This window comes from Astyanax mexicanus, chromosome 5 (assembly GCF_023375975.1).
Source record: "Astyanax mexicanus isolate ESR-SI-001 chromosome 5, AstMex3_surface, whole genome shotgun sequence".
Classification (NCBI taxonomy): Eukaryota; Metazoa; Chordata; class Actinopteri; order Characiformes; family Acestrorhamphidae; genus Astyanax; species Astyanax mexicanus.
The window spans coordinates 48,204,213-48,221,935 of NC_064412.1; the positions used below are offsets into that span (position 1 = coordinate 48,204,213).

General features: G+C 37.8%; 1 protein-coding gene across 2 annotated transcripts; it reads right to left on the minus strand.

Annotated features, from left to right (window-relative positions):
* Positions 1–2,183: 2,183 nt before the first annotated feature.
* Positions 2,184–16,763, minus strand: cep63 (centrosomal protein 63). Of its 2 annotated transcripts, none has more exons than XM_022675474.2 (15): positions 16,659–16,763; positions 15,853–15,943; positions 14,558–14,735; positions 12,471–12,566; positions 12,238–12,360; positions 10,925–11,038; positions 9,612–9,767; positions 8,298–8,443; positions 7,628–7,774; positions 6,980–7,082; positions 6,103–6,300; positions 5,436–5,522; positions 4,941–5,137; positions 4,005–4,299; positions 2,184–3,049 (listed from the first exon to the last, which is right to left on the minus strand). In XM_022675474.2, the coding sequence occupies exons 2-15, from the start codon at positions 15,891–15,893 to the stop codon at positions 2,864–2,866; spliced, it is 2,067 nt and encodes a 688-aa protein (XP_022531195.2). In that variant the 5' UTR covers positions 15,894–15,943; positions 16,659–16,763; the 3' UTR covers positions 2,184–2,863. The 2 variants fall into 2 exon arrangements, with proteins under 2 accessions (XP_022531195.2, XP_022531194.2); XM_022675473.2 differs by having other exon boundaries at positions 9,576–9,767.
* Between the last annotated feature and the right edge of the window lie 960 nt (positions 16,764–17,723).

The window sequence follows — 17,723 nt, forward strand, 5'->3', positions numbered from 1 at the left end:
CGTCCACTCCCATCAACAGACCCCACCTCAGCTAACAGAGAACATTCTCAGAACGTTTTAAAAAGGTTCCACCAAGGTTAGTCTGCAGTGTTACAGAAATATTGCTCCAGGAATGTTGTCAAAAAGCGGTATAAAATATTAACACAACGTTTTTGGATGCTCCCACCTAGACAAATACTAATGTTATGGAAACATTAAAAGTAACATTCTTAAAACATCAACACAAAAGTGATTTTACAGCAATGTTTTAAAATGTTTTTAAAAATGTTCAATAAAAATAATATCCAGAAAACTAAGAACGTAAACTGTAAAGCTCAAAAATGTTCTACCAACTAAAAATTGTTATCGGGGACGGCCTATCAAAACAAGCTATTTTATTTCACACATTTCAAACTTTACAGATCTCAATGTAAAAAAAGTATTTTCCAAAAAATAAATGTTACACATACACTGCCTGCGAAAAATAAGTCTTCACCTGGATTTATGTAAGTAAATGATGTGGGGTTGAAGCTGCAGTTGGTCTGCAGGTTTAGGTTCAACAACAGTATTTGCTGAAAGAATGAGGTCAGCTGACTACCTGAATATACTGAATATAGACCAGATTATTCCATCAATTGATTTTTTCTTCCCTGATGACATAGGCAGAATCCAAGATGACAATACCAGGATTCATGGAGCTGGAATTGTTCAACACAGAGTCCAGACCTTAACCTCATTGAGAATCTTTGGGATGTGCTGGAGAAGACTTTGTGCAGTGGTCAGACTCTACCATCATCAATGCTGCTGCAAGATTTTGGTGAAAAATTAATGCAACACTGGATTAAAATAAATCTTGTAAGATTGCAGAAGTTTATAGATACAATGCCACAGTGAATGCATGCTGTAATCAAAGCTAAAGGCGGACCAACCAAATATTGGTTGGTAGTGAGCAGTGGCACACCAAATGTCATGGAATGGGAACTAATATTGGAACAAAATATTTTTTTTAATGTCCCATTAAAGCTAAAGAAAGAACACGCCATTGAATGTGGATGTAGAATAGAGATGGACCATTCTAGCCTAACACTGCAGGTCACCATTTTAACCCCCCACCTACACTGTACACTGTATGTGGCAATATTAGCTAACTATGTCACTTTAAATGTGTATTCTGTGAGATTTGTGATGGTTTCTCACATTTCCACTGAAGGCAGGAATGGAGACAGGTCCAGTTATGATAAGCGTCTTCCTGTTTTCTTTGGAATAATTTGGAACCCCAATCAGCCCAAATCCAGATAACTAGTTTGGCTTGAGCTCCAGCTTGAGTATTACCTTTATCCATTAACATGTTACTGTAGAGTGCTCAGCTAACCCGTGCAGACAGTGGATGGTGTGGTACAGCAGTTATGACGTATGTTCCGTCAAGGGTGGTGATGCAGTTAATGTGGGTGTGCAGTCAGCGCATTGAGACTTTGGGGTTCATACTTCAAAAATAATAATGTGATCATATGTGTCTCTGAACTCCTCTAAATGTGGTTGTGGTTTGAGTGATGGCATTTCGATGGTCCTCGAGATGCGTCCTTCAAGAGGTGTGGGCATTCAACATTTCTGAATTTACGAAATGCTGTGCCATGACTTATGACATGTCCGAATAAAAATGAATTAGGGATGCACCAAATATTTTGTTTCTGTCAAAACGTAACAAAATGAAACATGTGGCTGAATACGTTATACCAATCACATTTTTCTCCAGGTTTTCATTAATATTGCCATTTTATTCACCCATGTATACTTTAAATAGCCTAAATGTATTTTTTTTTTTTTTTTTTTAAGAAAAAGCAATTACAAAACGACAATTTTAAAATATTTATTGAATATTTTAACATCCTAGCAGGCACACCAACAAAGTACAATATGACTTTAAATAAATTATCAAAAAAAAGTAAATAATTTTAAGCAAAAAGTAAAAGTATAAATAAAATGTCAATATACAAAGATTGCCTCATTCTACACTAGTTATGATGGAACAAGGTATTGTTTTGTATAAGCCAATTTGTATTTTAACTTTTTTATTTAAAAAGACTGATTTTGGGGGGGAAATACATTTGCTTGGTGAATATTTTGTGCATTCCTAATATAATCAGTCACTTATGCACTTTGGACACCTTTTCCTTTTTTTATTATTTAGTATTTGTTTTACTTATTTGTATTATTTCCTACATTGTTAGTTAATATTGAGGACTTCAGAACTATGCAGGAACACATGCTCAAATTCAGTAAGAACTCAGCTCAGCTGGCTTTAGGGCAGGTGACTCTTTTGTTAAAAATAATTTTGTTAATAAAAATAATAATAAAAAAAATAATAAGAAGGGGTGTGTCCACATTTTGACTAGTACTCTACATATACAAATACATTCATACATAGATAACCAACAAACAAGAACAACAAAAACAGCTACTTCCAAAATAAGGCATTTGGCAACCAGTTCTATTCTTTCTCAAGTCAAAAACAAGACACATCAATCAGAGCACACAGCGCTGGCACAATAAAAGAAGACAATCGTCACAGGTCATATAATAATGCAGGTCCAATGCCAGGGGGCGGTAGTGGGTGAAGGGTCATGGTCACTCCTTCACTAGTGCAATAACTGTAGAGGTATTCTGCACGTGGATGAGACTGTGCTGGAGTGTTTTCCTGCGCCGGAATTACCAGTCCTCCTGCAGTCCAAATCCTCCAAACATCCCATCCGGGTTGGCTTGTCTCTTTATTTAAGGCAATAATTATTTTTATTATATAAACCATAATGTCCATAACCAACACCTCAACAACACAAATAAAAACATATCATTAGCACCAGTCTTAAAGGCACGCTGTGAGGATCAGTCAGTGTGCACTGTGAGGGCTGTTGTTGTTGTCTTTGCTCAGGTACTTGCGGACGGTTTTGGCATTGTCGTGTCTCATGCTTTGGATATGAGCGTCCAGCCTCTGCAGCAGCTCCTGAGAGCGTAGCGTCTCCTCCTCCAGAAAGCGAGTGGCCACCGACCCAGCCGGAGAAACTGCACAGCGATCCTGCAGAACAGAGAGAAGCATTTTATAAACAACAGGTTTCATATAGTACTGCGTATTAATGTCTAGCCACTTTAAAACCAAACATTGACATTTTACAGTGGTATGAAAAAGTTTGGGCACCCCTGATAATTTTTATGATTTTCCTTTATAAATCATTAGTTGTTCAGATCATCAATTTCAGTTAAATATACCATATAGCAGACGAACACAGTGATATTTGAGAAGCAAAATTAAGTTTATAGGATTTACAGAAAGTGTTCAATAATTCTTTATACTAAATGAGGCAGGTGCATAAATTTGGGAACCTCAACAGAAAAATTACAATCAATATTTAGTAGATCCTCCTTTTGCAGAAATAACAGCCTCTAAACGCTTCCTATAGCTTCCAAATGAGAGTCTGACTTCTGGTTGAAGGTATTTTGGATCATTCTTCTTTACAAATCATCTCCAGTTCAGTCAGGTTTGATGGTTTCTGGGCATAAACAACCTGCTTTAAAATCACACCACAGATTTTCAATAATATTCAGGTCTGGGGACTGAGATGATCAATCCAGAATGTTGTACTTGTTCCTTTGCATGAACGGTTTAGTAGATTTTGAGCAGTGTTTAGTATTTAGGGTCGTGGTCTTGTTGAAGTATCCAGCCACGGCGCTTTAACTTCAACTTTCTTCCCAAGAATCTGCTGATATCTGAAATCCATGTGACCTTCAACTTTAACAAGATTCCCAGTACCTGCACTGACCACCCAGCCCCACAGCATTATGGAACCACCACCAAATTTTATTTTTAATTCATCAGTCCACAGCACCTCATTCCAAAATGAAGCTGGCTCTTCCAAATGTATATCATTTTTTGTGTCTTTTATGTTCCTGTGCAGTAAGTATTTGCTTATTTTGAAAACTACTAACAAACAGTACGAATAAAATATTCATTGGCTGTATACTTGCGAACTAACCAAGGGTAAGGGGTCTCCAGAAGAGCCTGAGGCTGCTGCTTTCTCTTCATTAGCTGCTGCACTTAGCAGGGCTGCTATCCTGCGAGCTTTATTAGAGGAGGAAGAGGAGGAGGCAGAGGAGGAAGAGGGTGTGGGGGAGATGACCGGTCGGCTCTCCTGTGATTGACCATCAGGAAGGTGAGCCGAACATGTGGACAGGGTCTCCAGCTGTTTGACGAGTGTCTGGATCTGTTGTTCGTAGCGAGTGGTGCTCTCCTGCATGCGGGTCTCCATGGCCTGCAACTCTGCTGCACATCTGCAATACAAAACAGCTGGAGGAACTGACATGCCAAAAGTCATAGGACATTAGAATGTACAGTACCAGTCAAAAGACTCTACAAACCTTCTGATTTAATGTGTTATTTAATGTGTTATTACTCTCGGTATTTTCATCTCAGGAGTCTTGAAGGAAGGAGTTTCTGGAGGTGCTGAACAATAGTTGCTGCTTTTCAAGCTCCAGCTCATCCCAAATCACCATCTCAGTTGAAGAGGTTTAATTGAGGGGATTTTTTTACTGTTTACTATGTGGTTACATGTGTGTCCCATAACAGTTTTCATGTCTTTAATATTAATCTACAATGTAGAAAATAAATTAAATAACAAATAAAAAAAACATTGAATTTGAAGGTATCCAAACTTTTGACTGGTACTGTATCTATTAAATTGAAATGCAAGTGTATGACCTGTGCCCTCTTGTGGTTTGAAAAGGAATCACCAGAGAAAATGATGTGATCTTAATGTAATGTTTGTTATTATTATTATTATTTATTGATTTATTTATAAATATTACAAAACTCATTACAAACGAAATGAAAGTTCAACTTCAGGGAATAAGGCAGGATAGAAGATTAGGTAATTTGACCATGTGACTGTTAGAAGCATGTAGGTGCTGCATACCTGTCGTGTGTGTGGCTGCTCTTGCCCTGGCTCTGCAGCAGGGCTCTCTCGTATTTGTCCTGCCAGGTCTGGTTGCTGGCTTCCATGTGGGCCCGGAGCTCTGCCAGCTCCTGCCTCAACTGCTGGTTCTCCTGCTCCAGAGTGCTGAGAGACGACACGTAACTGTCCCGCAGACTCGCCAACTCCCCATCAGCCCTCTGAGAGAGAGAGAAGAATAAAAATTATTAAAAAAGGCTCAGTAAAAATGCAATATTTAAATAATGATATAATATTTAATGGCAAAATAATAATACTAAAACGATTTAAAAGGAAATGTAACATGTATACAGGTCACAAAAATTTGAATATCATTGAAAAGTTCATTTATTTTAGTAATTCTAAAGATGAAACTCATTATATAGATTCATTACATTTTAAGCATTTATTTATTTTATTGTTGACGTTATGAACCTATATAATATAAGATTTTAATGTTCACAAAATATATTTATGCACCTTTGGGGAGCGAGACTCAACCCTCTCCAGAAGGTCGTTTAGGTGCTGATTCTCAATTTTCAGGGTTTCGAGCTGAACCTGCGTCACCTGCAAAAGCAAGACAAGAGATTTTATCTACTATTCTGCAAACAGCGCAGTAATTTACTTAATGAAACTATTTGTCCAAAAGTTTATGTAAACCCCTTCTAATGAATTCAGTATTCAGGTCCACATGAAACCACATATTTTCAAAAAGATAGTTTTGGTTTGTTGTCCACCAAAAAGCGGCATTTTAGGTAAATGACAAATTAACTTTTCGAAAACACCTTTTAAGGTGGAGATTTTAGTAAACTCTGCAGCCAGTGGAGCCATGTGGATGGATAAAACAGAGTTATATTACAACGCTGACATCACACAGCAAGTCTGCGTGTCTCTGCATGTGTTCACATTAGTTTAGCTTAATCAGAATTAGCCTGAAATATGGACTAATACCTTGACCCCTAACCCAAACCCATAACGTTGTTCTGCAATTTGTGGATAATGATCATTAATAACATGTTTACAGCTCAAAAAAAAAATACTCACATTATAGAACACAGCAGAGACAGCAAAATGCACTGCATTCAGATTTTACTTTAAATTTACTTCAAACTGCTTGAAATTATTCTATGCTTGGAATTCCATGGACCTTGAGTTCTGCTGCTCTGCGCTCGGCTCGCTCCACTTCTACCCGCAGCTGCCGCTCAACGCTGGAGGCAGAGCCACTGAGCGTGGCGATGGTGATGTCACGCTGATGGAGCTCGTTCGTTAGTTGAGACACCTCCTTCCTCATCCCCTCAACCTCACCACAACGAGTCTGCTCCGCCCTCTGGAGCTCCTCCCTCAGCTACGCACAAACACACACATTTATAAAGCTCTGTACATATACAGTACCAGTCACAAGTTGCACACACCATAAATAAAGTCCTTTATCATTATCTAAAAACTTTCTACGGTGCAGACTAATTCTAAGCAAGAGGCTCCTTTCGCGTAGATGACAGTTTGGCACATCATGGCAATTTCTCAGTCAGTTTTAAGAAGTAATCAACTGGAATGGCTTTCAGCTAACAGCTGTGCCTAATAAAGAGTAAATTGTTTGAATTTAGAAAAGAAAAAAAAATACTTTAAGTAATGAAGGTCAGTTAATCCGAAAATTTTCAAAAACTTTAAAAAATATCCTCGAGTGCAGTCGCAAAGACAATCAAGAACATGATGAAACTGGCTCTCATCAGGACTGCCCCAGGAGAGGAAGACCAAGATTTCCCTCTGTTGTACAGGATAAGTTCATCAGAGTTACCAGCCTCAGAAACCTCAAATTAACAGTTCCCCAGATAAGAGCACCTAAATGCTTTACAGAGTATTTTGGTTTGTTTAACACTTTGACATTACTACATTATTCTCTGTGTTCCTTCATAAACTGATTAATGAAGCAAAAAAAAAATAATAACACTAAATGAAAGTGTGTCCCCAAACGTTTGACTGGTAGCCTACATCCAACGCATAAGCAGAATATTTAGTCTCATTACCCGCTTGACTTCAACTGTAGCTCGAGTGTGTTCCTCCTTTAGCTGCCGGCACTCCTGCTCTCTCTTACTCATCTCTCCTTTATGTTTCCTCATGCTCTCAAGCCTGGCCAGAAACATAAAAAATAGCATTAATAATAATAGCATTAAGATTTAATAACCATAGATTAGGAGTGGGCGATATGGCCCTAAAATAATATCACAATATTTTATGGTATTTTTGCGATAACGATACTAAACACTTTTTCAAAAATACACTATACACTGCAAGATTATTTTTTTTGATTACATACAATATAATACTGCACACCCCTAAGTGAGACATTAATAATTTTATCAGATTTGTAACAGAAGTCAATGATCCAGAATGTCATGATAATAATAATAATGCACTCCAAATATCTCCATATATCCAGGATTAAAGTCAAATAAATGATACTGGACAGATATAAACTGTCTCTAGTAGATATATAATGGGAAATGGGATGGGTAATATGGCACGATATTTTAGGGTATAATACCATTTACGATATTTAATTTTTTTTTACGATATTATCGTGTACGATACAATATGTCACACCCCTACCATAGATTAATGTAGCTGATCTGACTGAAACTGACTGAAATAATCTGACATAAAGAAACATTTACTTCTCTCTGAGTCGAGTTAACTCGGTTTTCAGGTGTTTCTCGCAGGTCTGAGAACAGTGAAGCTTGCTGGTGACCTTCTCCAGCTCCTGCCTGAGAGACGCCAGACCTGGAGCGGCGTTCCGAGAGGCCAGGCACTCCTCTAGTGACCTGCAAAAAAACACAAACAAAAGAAATACAACAGATTTCCTTCTTTAGTAAAGGCTTATGCAGTAGTAAGCCAATTCAAGGTGCTGTATTCATTTTCAATACAATGTTCTTTTTGTGAAACAGTTTAGTGAAAAAACTTTCCACCTCATAGATGCTGTTCCACAAAATGAGGCCAGTATTGTTTTGTCCCATTTGCAAATGTTTTTAATACTGGTAGATAATAAAGAAAGTTTTTTTTCTAAAGAGCATCAATTGTAGCAACAGTTCGCTAAGCCACAACACGAAAGAGTTTTGCGAGCGGAATGTAGGAAGGAGCACTGAGGGGAGAGAGTATCATATATAGCAGCTTCAATTCACACTGTACTAGGTCCTGTAGGAGAAAGGCATTCATTGAATAGTTATCAACCAAAATTATCTGGCCTAAAATGAAAAAAAAAAAACATTTTACTGAAGAAACTAAAATAGGAAACAATCATGTGACTAACGAGGAATACATTTTTACTATAAAAAAGAGGATATATACCTGATTACATGTTCTTTGGTCTGCAGGGTCTGGTTGAGTTGGGCCACTTCACTGCGGAGCTGCTGCTGCTGGAGCCCTGAACTCCTCACAAACTGATCCTGAGCATCAAGAGTGGCTCTCAGCTCGTCCCGCTCCTCACTCAGAACCTACAAATCACAGATAAACACAGAATATTCTCCATCTGTTTAATGCAACTGTTCAGCAAATTTATTTATTTATTACAAAAAACTTAAATTACATAAGCCAGCAAAGGAAGCAAGCAAGCAATATGTCCTAAGCAGCACTGCAGATTACATACACTATACATCACATTCTTAACCGATTGTACAATTTATGGACACATAATATTGCACAATATACAATACTACAATATTTTTGTTTGGCTCAGTATTATCGCTTGTATTTTCTTGCATGTTTGTTTACAAGTAGATATACTTCTCCAATATTATATATAACATACCCTATATACCCTTTATTCTATTCTGTTTATTAGCGCCACCATGTGAAGTAATAAAGCAGTAACTTTAGTATGTCTAAATGGGGGCACCTATTTTAAGAGCACATATGTTTTTTTTTTTTTTATATATATTTTTATTTCTAATTTTTCCCTTTTTCTCCCCAATTTACACGGCCAATTATCCAACCCACTCACTAGGACTCCCACTATCATTAGTGATGCCCCAACACACCAGGAGGGTGAAGTCAGCCACCACTTCTTTTCGAGCAGCCAGCGCGCTCCAAGGAAAGTGCAGGGACTTGGCTCCGGTACATCAGCTCACAGACGCCCTGTGCTGCAGACATCACTACAGGAGTGATGTGGGGAGAGGGCGCCATCTACCCACCCAGAGGGAGCAAGGTAAACTGTGCTCCCTCTGAGCGCTGGCAGCTTGATGGCGAAGCTGCATGAGCGGGGGTTTGAACCTGCAACCTCCCTCTCATAGTGGCAGCGCATTAGACCGCTGGACCACTCGGCGCCCCAAGAGCACGTATGTTTTAATAAAAATATCCAAATTTGATGCCACTTATCAATAAGATATGATTGAAATAATATGATATATCACAAAGATGTCTCAATACGTTTGTCCATACAGTGTATTATCTACTACTGTTTATTACCTTAGGATGCACCAATATCAGAACTGTTATCAGCAGTGGCTAAATATCTATAAATAAGTAAATAAATTAATATCTAGCATCAGTTATGCCATCCATCTCACTCTCTGGCTACCACCCTGTCTCACTCCCTGCCTCACCCCGTCCCTGTGCGCCTGGCTCTACCTGTGCTGGAGCGTTAGCTGCAAGGCTGCAGCTGACCTGCTGTTCCCGATGCGAGTCTCCCAGCTCCTCCTGCAGCAGTCGAAGCCTCTCCAGCTCCAGCTCCTGTGCATGCAGAGAGTCCTGCGCCCGCTGCAGCTGAGCACGCAAACGCTGCACTTCCCCCTGCTCCTGCAGCCGGCCTGTGCCCTGCGACTGGGAATGAATACATTAGACTTTCAGGTATCATAGAAATGTGGGATTAATTCATATTTAAATTTGTGTAAAAGTGTAAAATCTAATAAAAACAAACAATTAATAATTTTATAGATAAGTAATTTTGTGTTCTGTTGTACAGTCCTATATGGGTGATGCAGACCTAGTTAGTACTCTGGTTTAAAGACCGAATACATTGTGGGGAAAAGCCTATTCTTATCCTCATTCTTTCCAAGTTTGCCTTTAAGTGTAACTAAACCCCCTGATTTTAGATGATTCCACCATCAGCTCAAATTTGAAAAATGCTAAAAAATGGGAGAAGTAATTTGGGAGGGGCACTGGGTGATTTATGGGTTTAGGGGCTGATTGATTGTATAATTGATTGACTGATTTGCATATTATGAGTGTCTGTGTACCAAACTACAGGGAAACATATTTACCCACAGCACAGTTGAACCTGAGAGGGCGCTGCCGAGGCAAAAGTGACCGCAATAAATTTTTTTTTTGCAAGTTTAGAAAATGTTCATAAAACCTATATGCAGGACAGGTAGGTTTCTGTACTTCAAAGGAACACATTACAGCTATTAATTAATAGAAAACATGGTTTATTAATTATTAAGGCAGCAAAAATTACTTTTCTGACATTTTCTTAACAGAAATACAGGTTCATTAATCCAGGCTATGTTTTTCAGTCTTTTTTTATGCCTGTCAGAGACAGTGCCCAGCGTGGTCTTCTGTTCAAGGTTGGAGGTGTTTTTCTGCTGTCCATGTACAAAGTGGTTATGTGAGCTACTGTAGTTTCTTTGTAAGTTCCAACCAGTCTGACCATTCTCTTAATAAAAATTTCAATCTGCAGAACTGTGGCTAAGTGGATGTCTTTTCCTTCTTGGTTGCACCATTCTAAGTAATCTCAGATCAGCAGTTACAGACACAATAAATTTATCTTGTCTGATACCAATGAGGTCATGCATAAATTCACTCAGACCACAATTCCCCCCCATCCTGACAACTGACGTGAAAGCTATTCAAGAGCTATCAAGGGTGTATTTGAAATATTTGTTTTAAAGTGTACTGTACAAATATCTATTTTACATTTAAATATGAGGAGAGTAACAATATTTTAATGCTTAATTAAAGTATATTTAATATAAATTCACCTGTATTAACGTGTACTGCTCTGCCAGGCTCTTCCTCTGAGCCTCTAATGATGCCACCTGTCTTTGATACTGTAGCCTCTGCTGCTCCCATTCAGCCGAGCGCAAACAGAACTCCTGTACAAACATAAAGCAGGTAAAATAACGTTTATGGAGAATAGAAAACTTCCTGACAATGTATACAGTAAGTCTAATTTTAATCTTATCAGAAACTACTTAATCTATGTTTACTGCGAATAGGGCTGCACTAATAAGGGAATTCTAGGCTCATGATACTGATATACACATTCATACCGTATTTTTCGCACTAAGGCACACTTAAAATCCTTTAATTTTCCCAAAAATAGTCAGTGCGTCTTATAATCCGGTGCACTTTATGTATGAATTTTACCAATTAGGTATTAAGGAGCAGTAAAGCCACTCCGCTGAAGTACAGCATTACAAAGCAGTTTCAGTTTAGTTTTCCAGCACCCAGGCTGGAATAGCATTAGCATCAGTGGCTAACCGTGCAAAAGTGCAAGCTCTTTTGCCATTCAAAGGTGAGTATAATTGGCCTGTAGCCTGTTCCTAACCTCGGCTAGCACTGCTAGAGCAGCATTAGCATAAGCCACTAATGGTTAGCCGATAATGCTAATGCTCCAGCCTCAGTGCTGTAGAAATTCGGGAATCTAAGCTTACTGTAAATAAACGGAAACACTTTACTTCCCCAAATAAACAGTTTACAAGAGAGAAATCTTTGAAGATTCAGTGCTCGTTTGACTTTTTATTACAGTTTTGTTTACTTAGTTTAGCTTTACTTAACTTAGTTAGCTACCCCCCCCCACCACCACCCAGCAGCAAGACCTGCTGAATTAGAAGATGAAAATAGTATGAAAATAGACGTTAATTAATAGTGCGCCTTATAAAATACGGTAACTTACAAGGAGACTAGACACCCTGCTACAACAAAAAAACAAATAAAAATAACTAAAATTGGTTTAAAATCCGTTTGAATCAAATAAATAGATTGTAAAGTAGCACAGCATACAGTAAATATGTCAGCAATTGGCCATATGCGATACGAAATCATTTTGATATCATAGCGCATGCCTAGCCAACAAATATTGACCAAATAAACAAGTAAAATTACATATATTCTGCCCCACACTGCAAATGGAATTCAGTCGGACATAGTGGAGACACGCTTCACTTCCCAGTGTAAATACATGTGGCTAAAACCTTTAGGTGAAGTGAACAGGTCGGTGTCAAACTGGAAAAAAGCAACAGTGATCATAGTACTGTTCTCTTTCCTGTCATGAGAAAGCTCAATAAATTACCTCCAGTTTGCTGTTCAGGCGCGTGGCCTCACTCTTGTCCTCCTCTCGACTCCGAGCTCCTTCTCTCGCCTCCTTCAGCTGCTTGCGCTGAAGCTTCTCATAACTGCGCTGGAGCTTCGACAACTAGAAAAGAAATTTGAAAGACTGTGTTTGAGTATTTGAAGTGTTTGAGTCATTGGTTAATCCTGGTAAGAATTAGTCAGTTATTCAAACAAATATTTTGCATAACTTACCTCCTCTTTTACGTGTTTTAACTGCCCTTCATACTTTATCACCAGATCCTTTTTCCCAGCCTGCATCTCTTCCAGCTGTTTCGCCAAAACTCGTACCTGACGGACACACAGAGAGTTATAGACAGAAGACAATTACAGAAGACAGAAACGAAAAAGAGAACAATGCAACAATTTTCATGCAACTTTTCATTACATAGTATTAGTTTCTTTGCACTACATCAAGTAACTTGTATTTGGACGCATACACAAGCTTTAAGACATTCCACACTAAAGCAATATTCCTTAACATGGAATAATGCTGAAATATATAGGAGGAAATAAAAAACACCAACTGATTTGTTAAAACAACCATTCATTTGCTAGTGTCTGTAAAGTCAGACTGCATGACTAGAAGGTGTAACCCAATACTTTTATCCATATAATCTTCACTGAATGAAAGAATGGAGTCCAATTACCATTCACAAAAAGATAAAACGTTACCATCACACAGCAGGTCTTTTTTCCTTTTGTTTGACATAAAAGTTGAATGAATAATGAATAATGATCTGGCCATTCAGGCCAGAATTCAGAATTGAATTTGTATCCGATTTCAATACCATATATTGACCTAGCCCAAATCGGAACAGAAAATTTCAGGTTCACTGTGTTTTTGCTGTTTACACAGCCACAGAAACAACACACCTTTGACACATATGAGAAAAGATCAGATTTTGATCACTATTACCTTCTATGTGAAAGCAGCCATTTATACCATTATAACATGCTGTTCTGTACACAATAATGATATGCCTGATGATATACTTTAACATCTTTATATACTAATGGTTTAGTATTCAAAAACACTCACAAACTCTATTCCAGAGATATGTATACTGAAATTCTAGCACTTAAAAAATAATTACGTTTCCACCATGCTGTTATCAGGAACACAGATGCAGATCAGCATCAGAATAAAATCTTCTCACTGCAGCAGATGAAAGCTGGCTGAGCATGCAGAAGGTAAGTGTTCTGCCCAACATTCAAGCACTGTGCAGATTCACCTGCAGTAACCCTCTCTCCACTACCAGACTCAGCTTTCGAAAGCCAGAGTCCTGCAGCTCCAGCAAAGAGACAACAGCCTGTTTCACCATGAGCATCTGCCAGAGTGGAGCAAAGCATCAGGCCAAAGTGCATTCTGGGAGACGCTCTGCTTTACTGAACCAACTATTTACCTTCAAGATCTGAGCAACTATATGTTATGTAATTTATTTTTAAGTGGCATAGAGTTCGTAGGTCTTGATTCTGAAGGTATATATATATTTATTTTGCACAATTGTCCTCAAAACCTCAATTTATCTAAGCAAACAATCACTCACTAGGACTCGCACAATTTCTTGTGATGCTCCCAAATCTAGGAGGGTAAAGACAAGTGCATGCCTTCTCTAATACATGTGGAATTATACCTTTTTTTCCAGCTTCCAACAATGAAGACAGCATAATGAGGCAGCATCACAGCACACCTCGGAGGAAAGTCCCGGATGCCCAACTCTGATACATCAGCTAACAGACACTTGTGCTGACTAGCATCACAATGGGAGAGCAAAGGGGAGAAAGCGCCATCTACTGTACCCACACAGAGAGAGCATTGCATTTTAACTAGAATATTTTAAGACAGATTTACCATAAGCTTTAAGATTCAGGTAATATGATATACAACGTGGTTAAAGCTATAAATGCAAATACAAATGCTCATAACATTTAAAATTTATTGGCAATTTAAAGTAAAGCACCCTTAATGCTGTAAAGTGCGATTTATTCAGAAAATTGCGTGTACAGGTTTTATTGTAACAATTGTATTGCAAACTGCACTGATCTGAGGAATATGTGGGCGGAGTTTCCTGATTTGAATATGGGTGTGATTATCACAATGAATGTACAGTGATAATTTATATAACACTGTACTCTAGTGTTGTCTCCTGGAACGCTTTGTCATCTTTCAATTAGTTTCCATACCAAAGTACCAAGCTCCTTTCTTAAATTAAATCACAATCAAATCACATTTTTTAAATCTATATCTATTCAAATATTTACAATATACTGCCCAGTACCTCAGAGTTCCTCTTGTCCAGGAGATTTTCGGCTGTCTGAAGTTCCTCCTGACCGGTCCGGAGCTGCAGCTCCATGGTTCGGACCTCCTCCTCCCACTCGCTGCGCTTATGATTCACCATGATATCGATCTGTCTCATCAGCTCCTGCAGCTCCGGCTCACAGGACGTCAGGACAGAGCTGTGAAAGAAAAAAACAAATAAACATTGATGAACATAAGAAATATAAGTGATGATCTGCCAGTAGAGCAGTAATAGGCCTGTCATAATTATCATTACTTATTGTGAAATACACAGACATAGCCTCAACGTTACATATTTTGTTTACTTAGTAAGAAGAGCCATTAAAATGAATTAACCAGTAGGTCCGCTCTAGGGCCGCACAATACGGGCCAAAATATTGCAATATTCAAAAATACTGGATTCACCAGCTTTTAACAGAATTCAATGATCCAATTTTTTTATTAGCCATGATATCAATTTTGCACTCCATATAGGCAAGACTAAAGTAAAATGAAGGATATTTGCCTGTCGCTCATAGGTCGTGAAACATCCTCAAAACTAAATATTCCACAGCCAACTGTCAGTGATATTATAACACAGTGGAACCATCTGGAAACGACAGCTACTGACTCCAACTGTCACCAACTTTCTGCAGAGTCACTACATCACTACACACCTCCAAACTTCATTTAGCTTCAGCAGAGTTCATCACTACACACCTCCAAACTTCATGTAGCTTCAGAGTTCATCACTACACACCTCCAAACTCCATATAGCTTCAGCAGAGTTCATCACTACACACCCCCAAACTTCATGTAGCTTCAGATTAGAGTTTTTTATGGCCGAGCAGCTCTATCCAAGCCTCACATCACAAAACACAGCAACGCAAATGAGCAGATACTTTTGGCAATTTAGTGCATTTCATGCTAAATAAAAACTAAAAATTCTCCCTATGTTCCATATGGCAAAATTAATTTAAAAAAGTTATTTGCCTTATATTACATTGAATATCCTGCGATGAAACTATTGCATATACCCACATTGCGATGACAATGCTGAACCGATACACTGTGCAGTCCTAGGTCACTATATTTACTATATTAATATAAAACTGTGTTTTAATTTCATGTTGTTATATTTAGATTGCAATGTTTGCATATTCTTCATAATTGAAAACACACTTAACTGGATTCTTGTATTTGGCACTTTTTCCGCAATTATTTCTGGGACATTATATTGCCTAACTACTAGAAATCCTTGAAATCACTTGTTATTTAAAGCTCTGTTACAGTTACCTGACATCCTGATCCTGGAGAGCTCCCAGAAAAGCATCCATCACTTTCAGCGATTTATTGACTGATCCCACATGACAGCAGTTCACTTCAGCTACAAACATTAAAAACAAGAGTGATAATCAGGTCATAATGGCTATGTTCACACAGCAGGTAAAAGTGGCTCAAATCTGGTATTTTTTGTCACATGTGAACAGAGAAAATCACTCAATAATTGTATTTCCTTTAGGCTCGCAAATCATCATTTTTACTGTTTAATACAGAATTCTACATGTGCTGTTAATTGTTTTCATGTCTTTAGTATGAATTTACAATGTAGAAATAAATTCAATAAAGAGAAACACTGAATGAGAACGTTTGACAGGTATTGAATATTGTATATTGTTTGTATTAGACTTTACTTACAGCAAAAAAGTATGTATTGTTTGTAATCTATTCTTATATCCTGTTAGTTACTATATTGGTCATTATAATTTGAGAGCAGAAAAGCTCAGCCCAAACATTTAAACCCTTTAAACAAACGTTGATTCAATGTCAGAATGCAAGCTCCTTAACAAATGTTAAATAAAGGTTGTTTAAATGTTGTTTTTCCGTCATTAACATAAAAACATTTAGCTAATTCAACAAAAAACGAACTTTTTTGATTGTTCTTTACTGTGAAGGGAGTTTATCTGTTACGTTACCTGTTAATTAGCATTAGCTAAGCTAACAACTGCCCCAAGTTTCAGGACTTAAACGCTGTAGGAGGTTTTGTGATTACAGGGTCAGGAGAGTGAGAGTAAAGCCTGATACAGAAGAGAAAGACTTACTGGTAAATCCGTGATTAGCTGTACTGTAACTGTTTCTGGTGCTGGGAGCGCTGGGATTGTTTCTCCAGCTGAAACTCCAGTTAAGATACAGCAAACGCAAAGCAGTGTGGGACACGAGGGTCCGCCCCAATACGCGCCCTAGTGCCCTAACTAGTACACTTAGCGAGCAAGAATCCCGGCCAAGGGTGAGGAAAGGGCTGATCTGCTGGTGGCTTTCACACACACCTGCATTTTGGGAGATATTTTTAACTTTGCCATTTTTTTTTACAACTTTTGGGTGGATAATAATTACTACTAATTAATAATTTGAATTACTGATTCAGTTGGAAGCTTCCTAAATATCAAGGAGCAAAATATATTTAGAAACATAGAACATTCCCTTGATTTAATAAATAATTCCCTCCTTTTAATAATTTCTTCTTAGTATTTAATAATTAAATGATTCCCTTAAGTTAGTAACTAAAGTTTTCCTGGCATTATGATGATTAATGATTCCCTTAATTTAATAATAGTTCCATTAATTTACCTCATTCCATCTGTTTAATAAATGTTTCCATTATGCTAATATATTTTTGTGTAGTAATAATTATTTACTTGTTTTCTTCCTTTTTAATCATGTTTAACTTAAATAAAACTTCAGCTAAAAAAAAGCTCTGCTTATTACGAGTTATTTTAACCAGGAAATCAATAAAACCAGTGTGAAACTAAACCAGAGTGACCCACCCAACGTTTACACTGATTCAGTTTTAAAACATTAAATCTACATTAAATAATTCAGCATTTGTTCAGATTATTATCAGTGAGGACTTCCTGCTAAACAAATGCAGCTCAGGTTCTGCTGGTCATTCAGAAAATAAACAAATTTAGCAGGACTGTCAGCAGTGTGTGATGGTGGGTATTTTATTGTAGAAATACTACAATGTGTGACCGAGTGGGGAACCAGAGAGAAAACCAACTTTTCTCTCTTCCAGATGCTTCCAGTAAGCATTATTATATTATTCTGTAATTCAGTGATGTGCAGTTAATAAAGAAACGCTCTATTGTGTAATAACAGATGCTTTTTAG

Excerpts from the sequence above, each read along its gene's own strand:
- cep63 (XM_022675473.2), bottom strand. The coding sequence starts at position 15,893 with ATGGATGCTTTTCTGGGAGCTCTCCAGGATCAGGATGTCAG. Across the intron at positions 7,083-7,627 it reads TTAACTCGACTCAGAGAGAA|GCTTGAGAGCATGAGGAAAC; the intron begins GTAAATGTTTCT and ends GTTTCTGGCCAG. Across the intron at positions 5,523-6,102 it reads GCAGAGCAGCAGAACTCAAG|GTGACGCAGGTTCAGCTCGA; the intron begins GTCCATGGAATT and ends TTGCTTTTGCAG.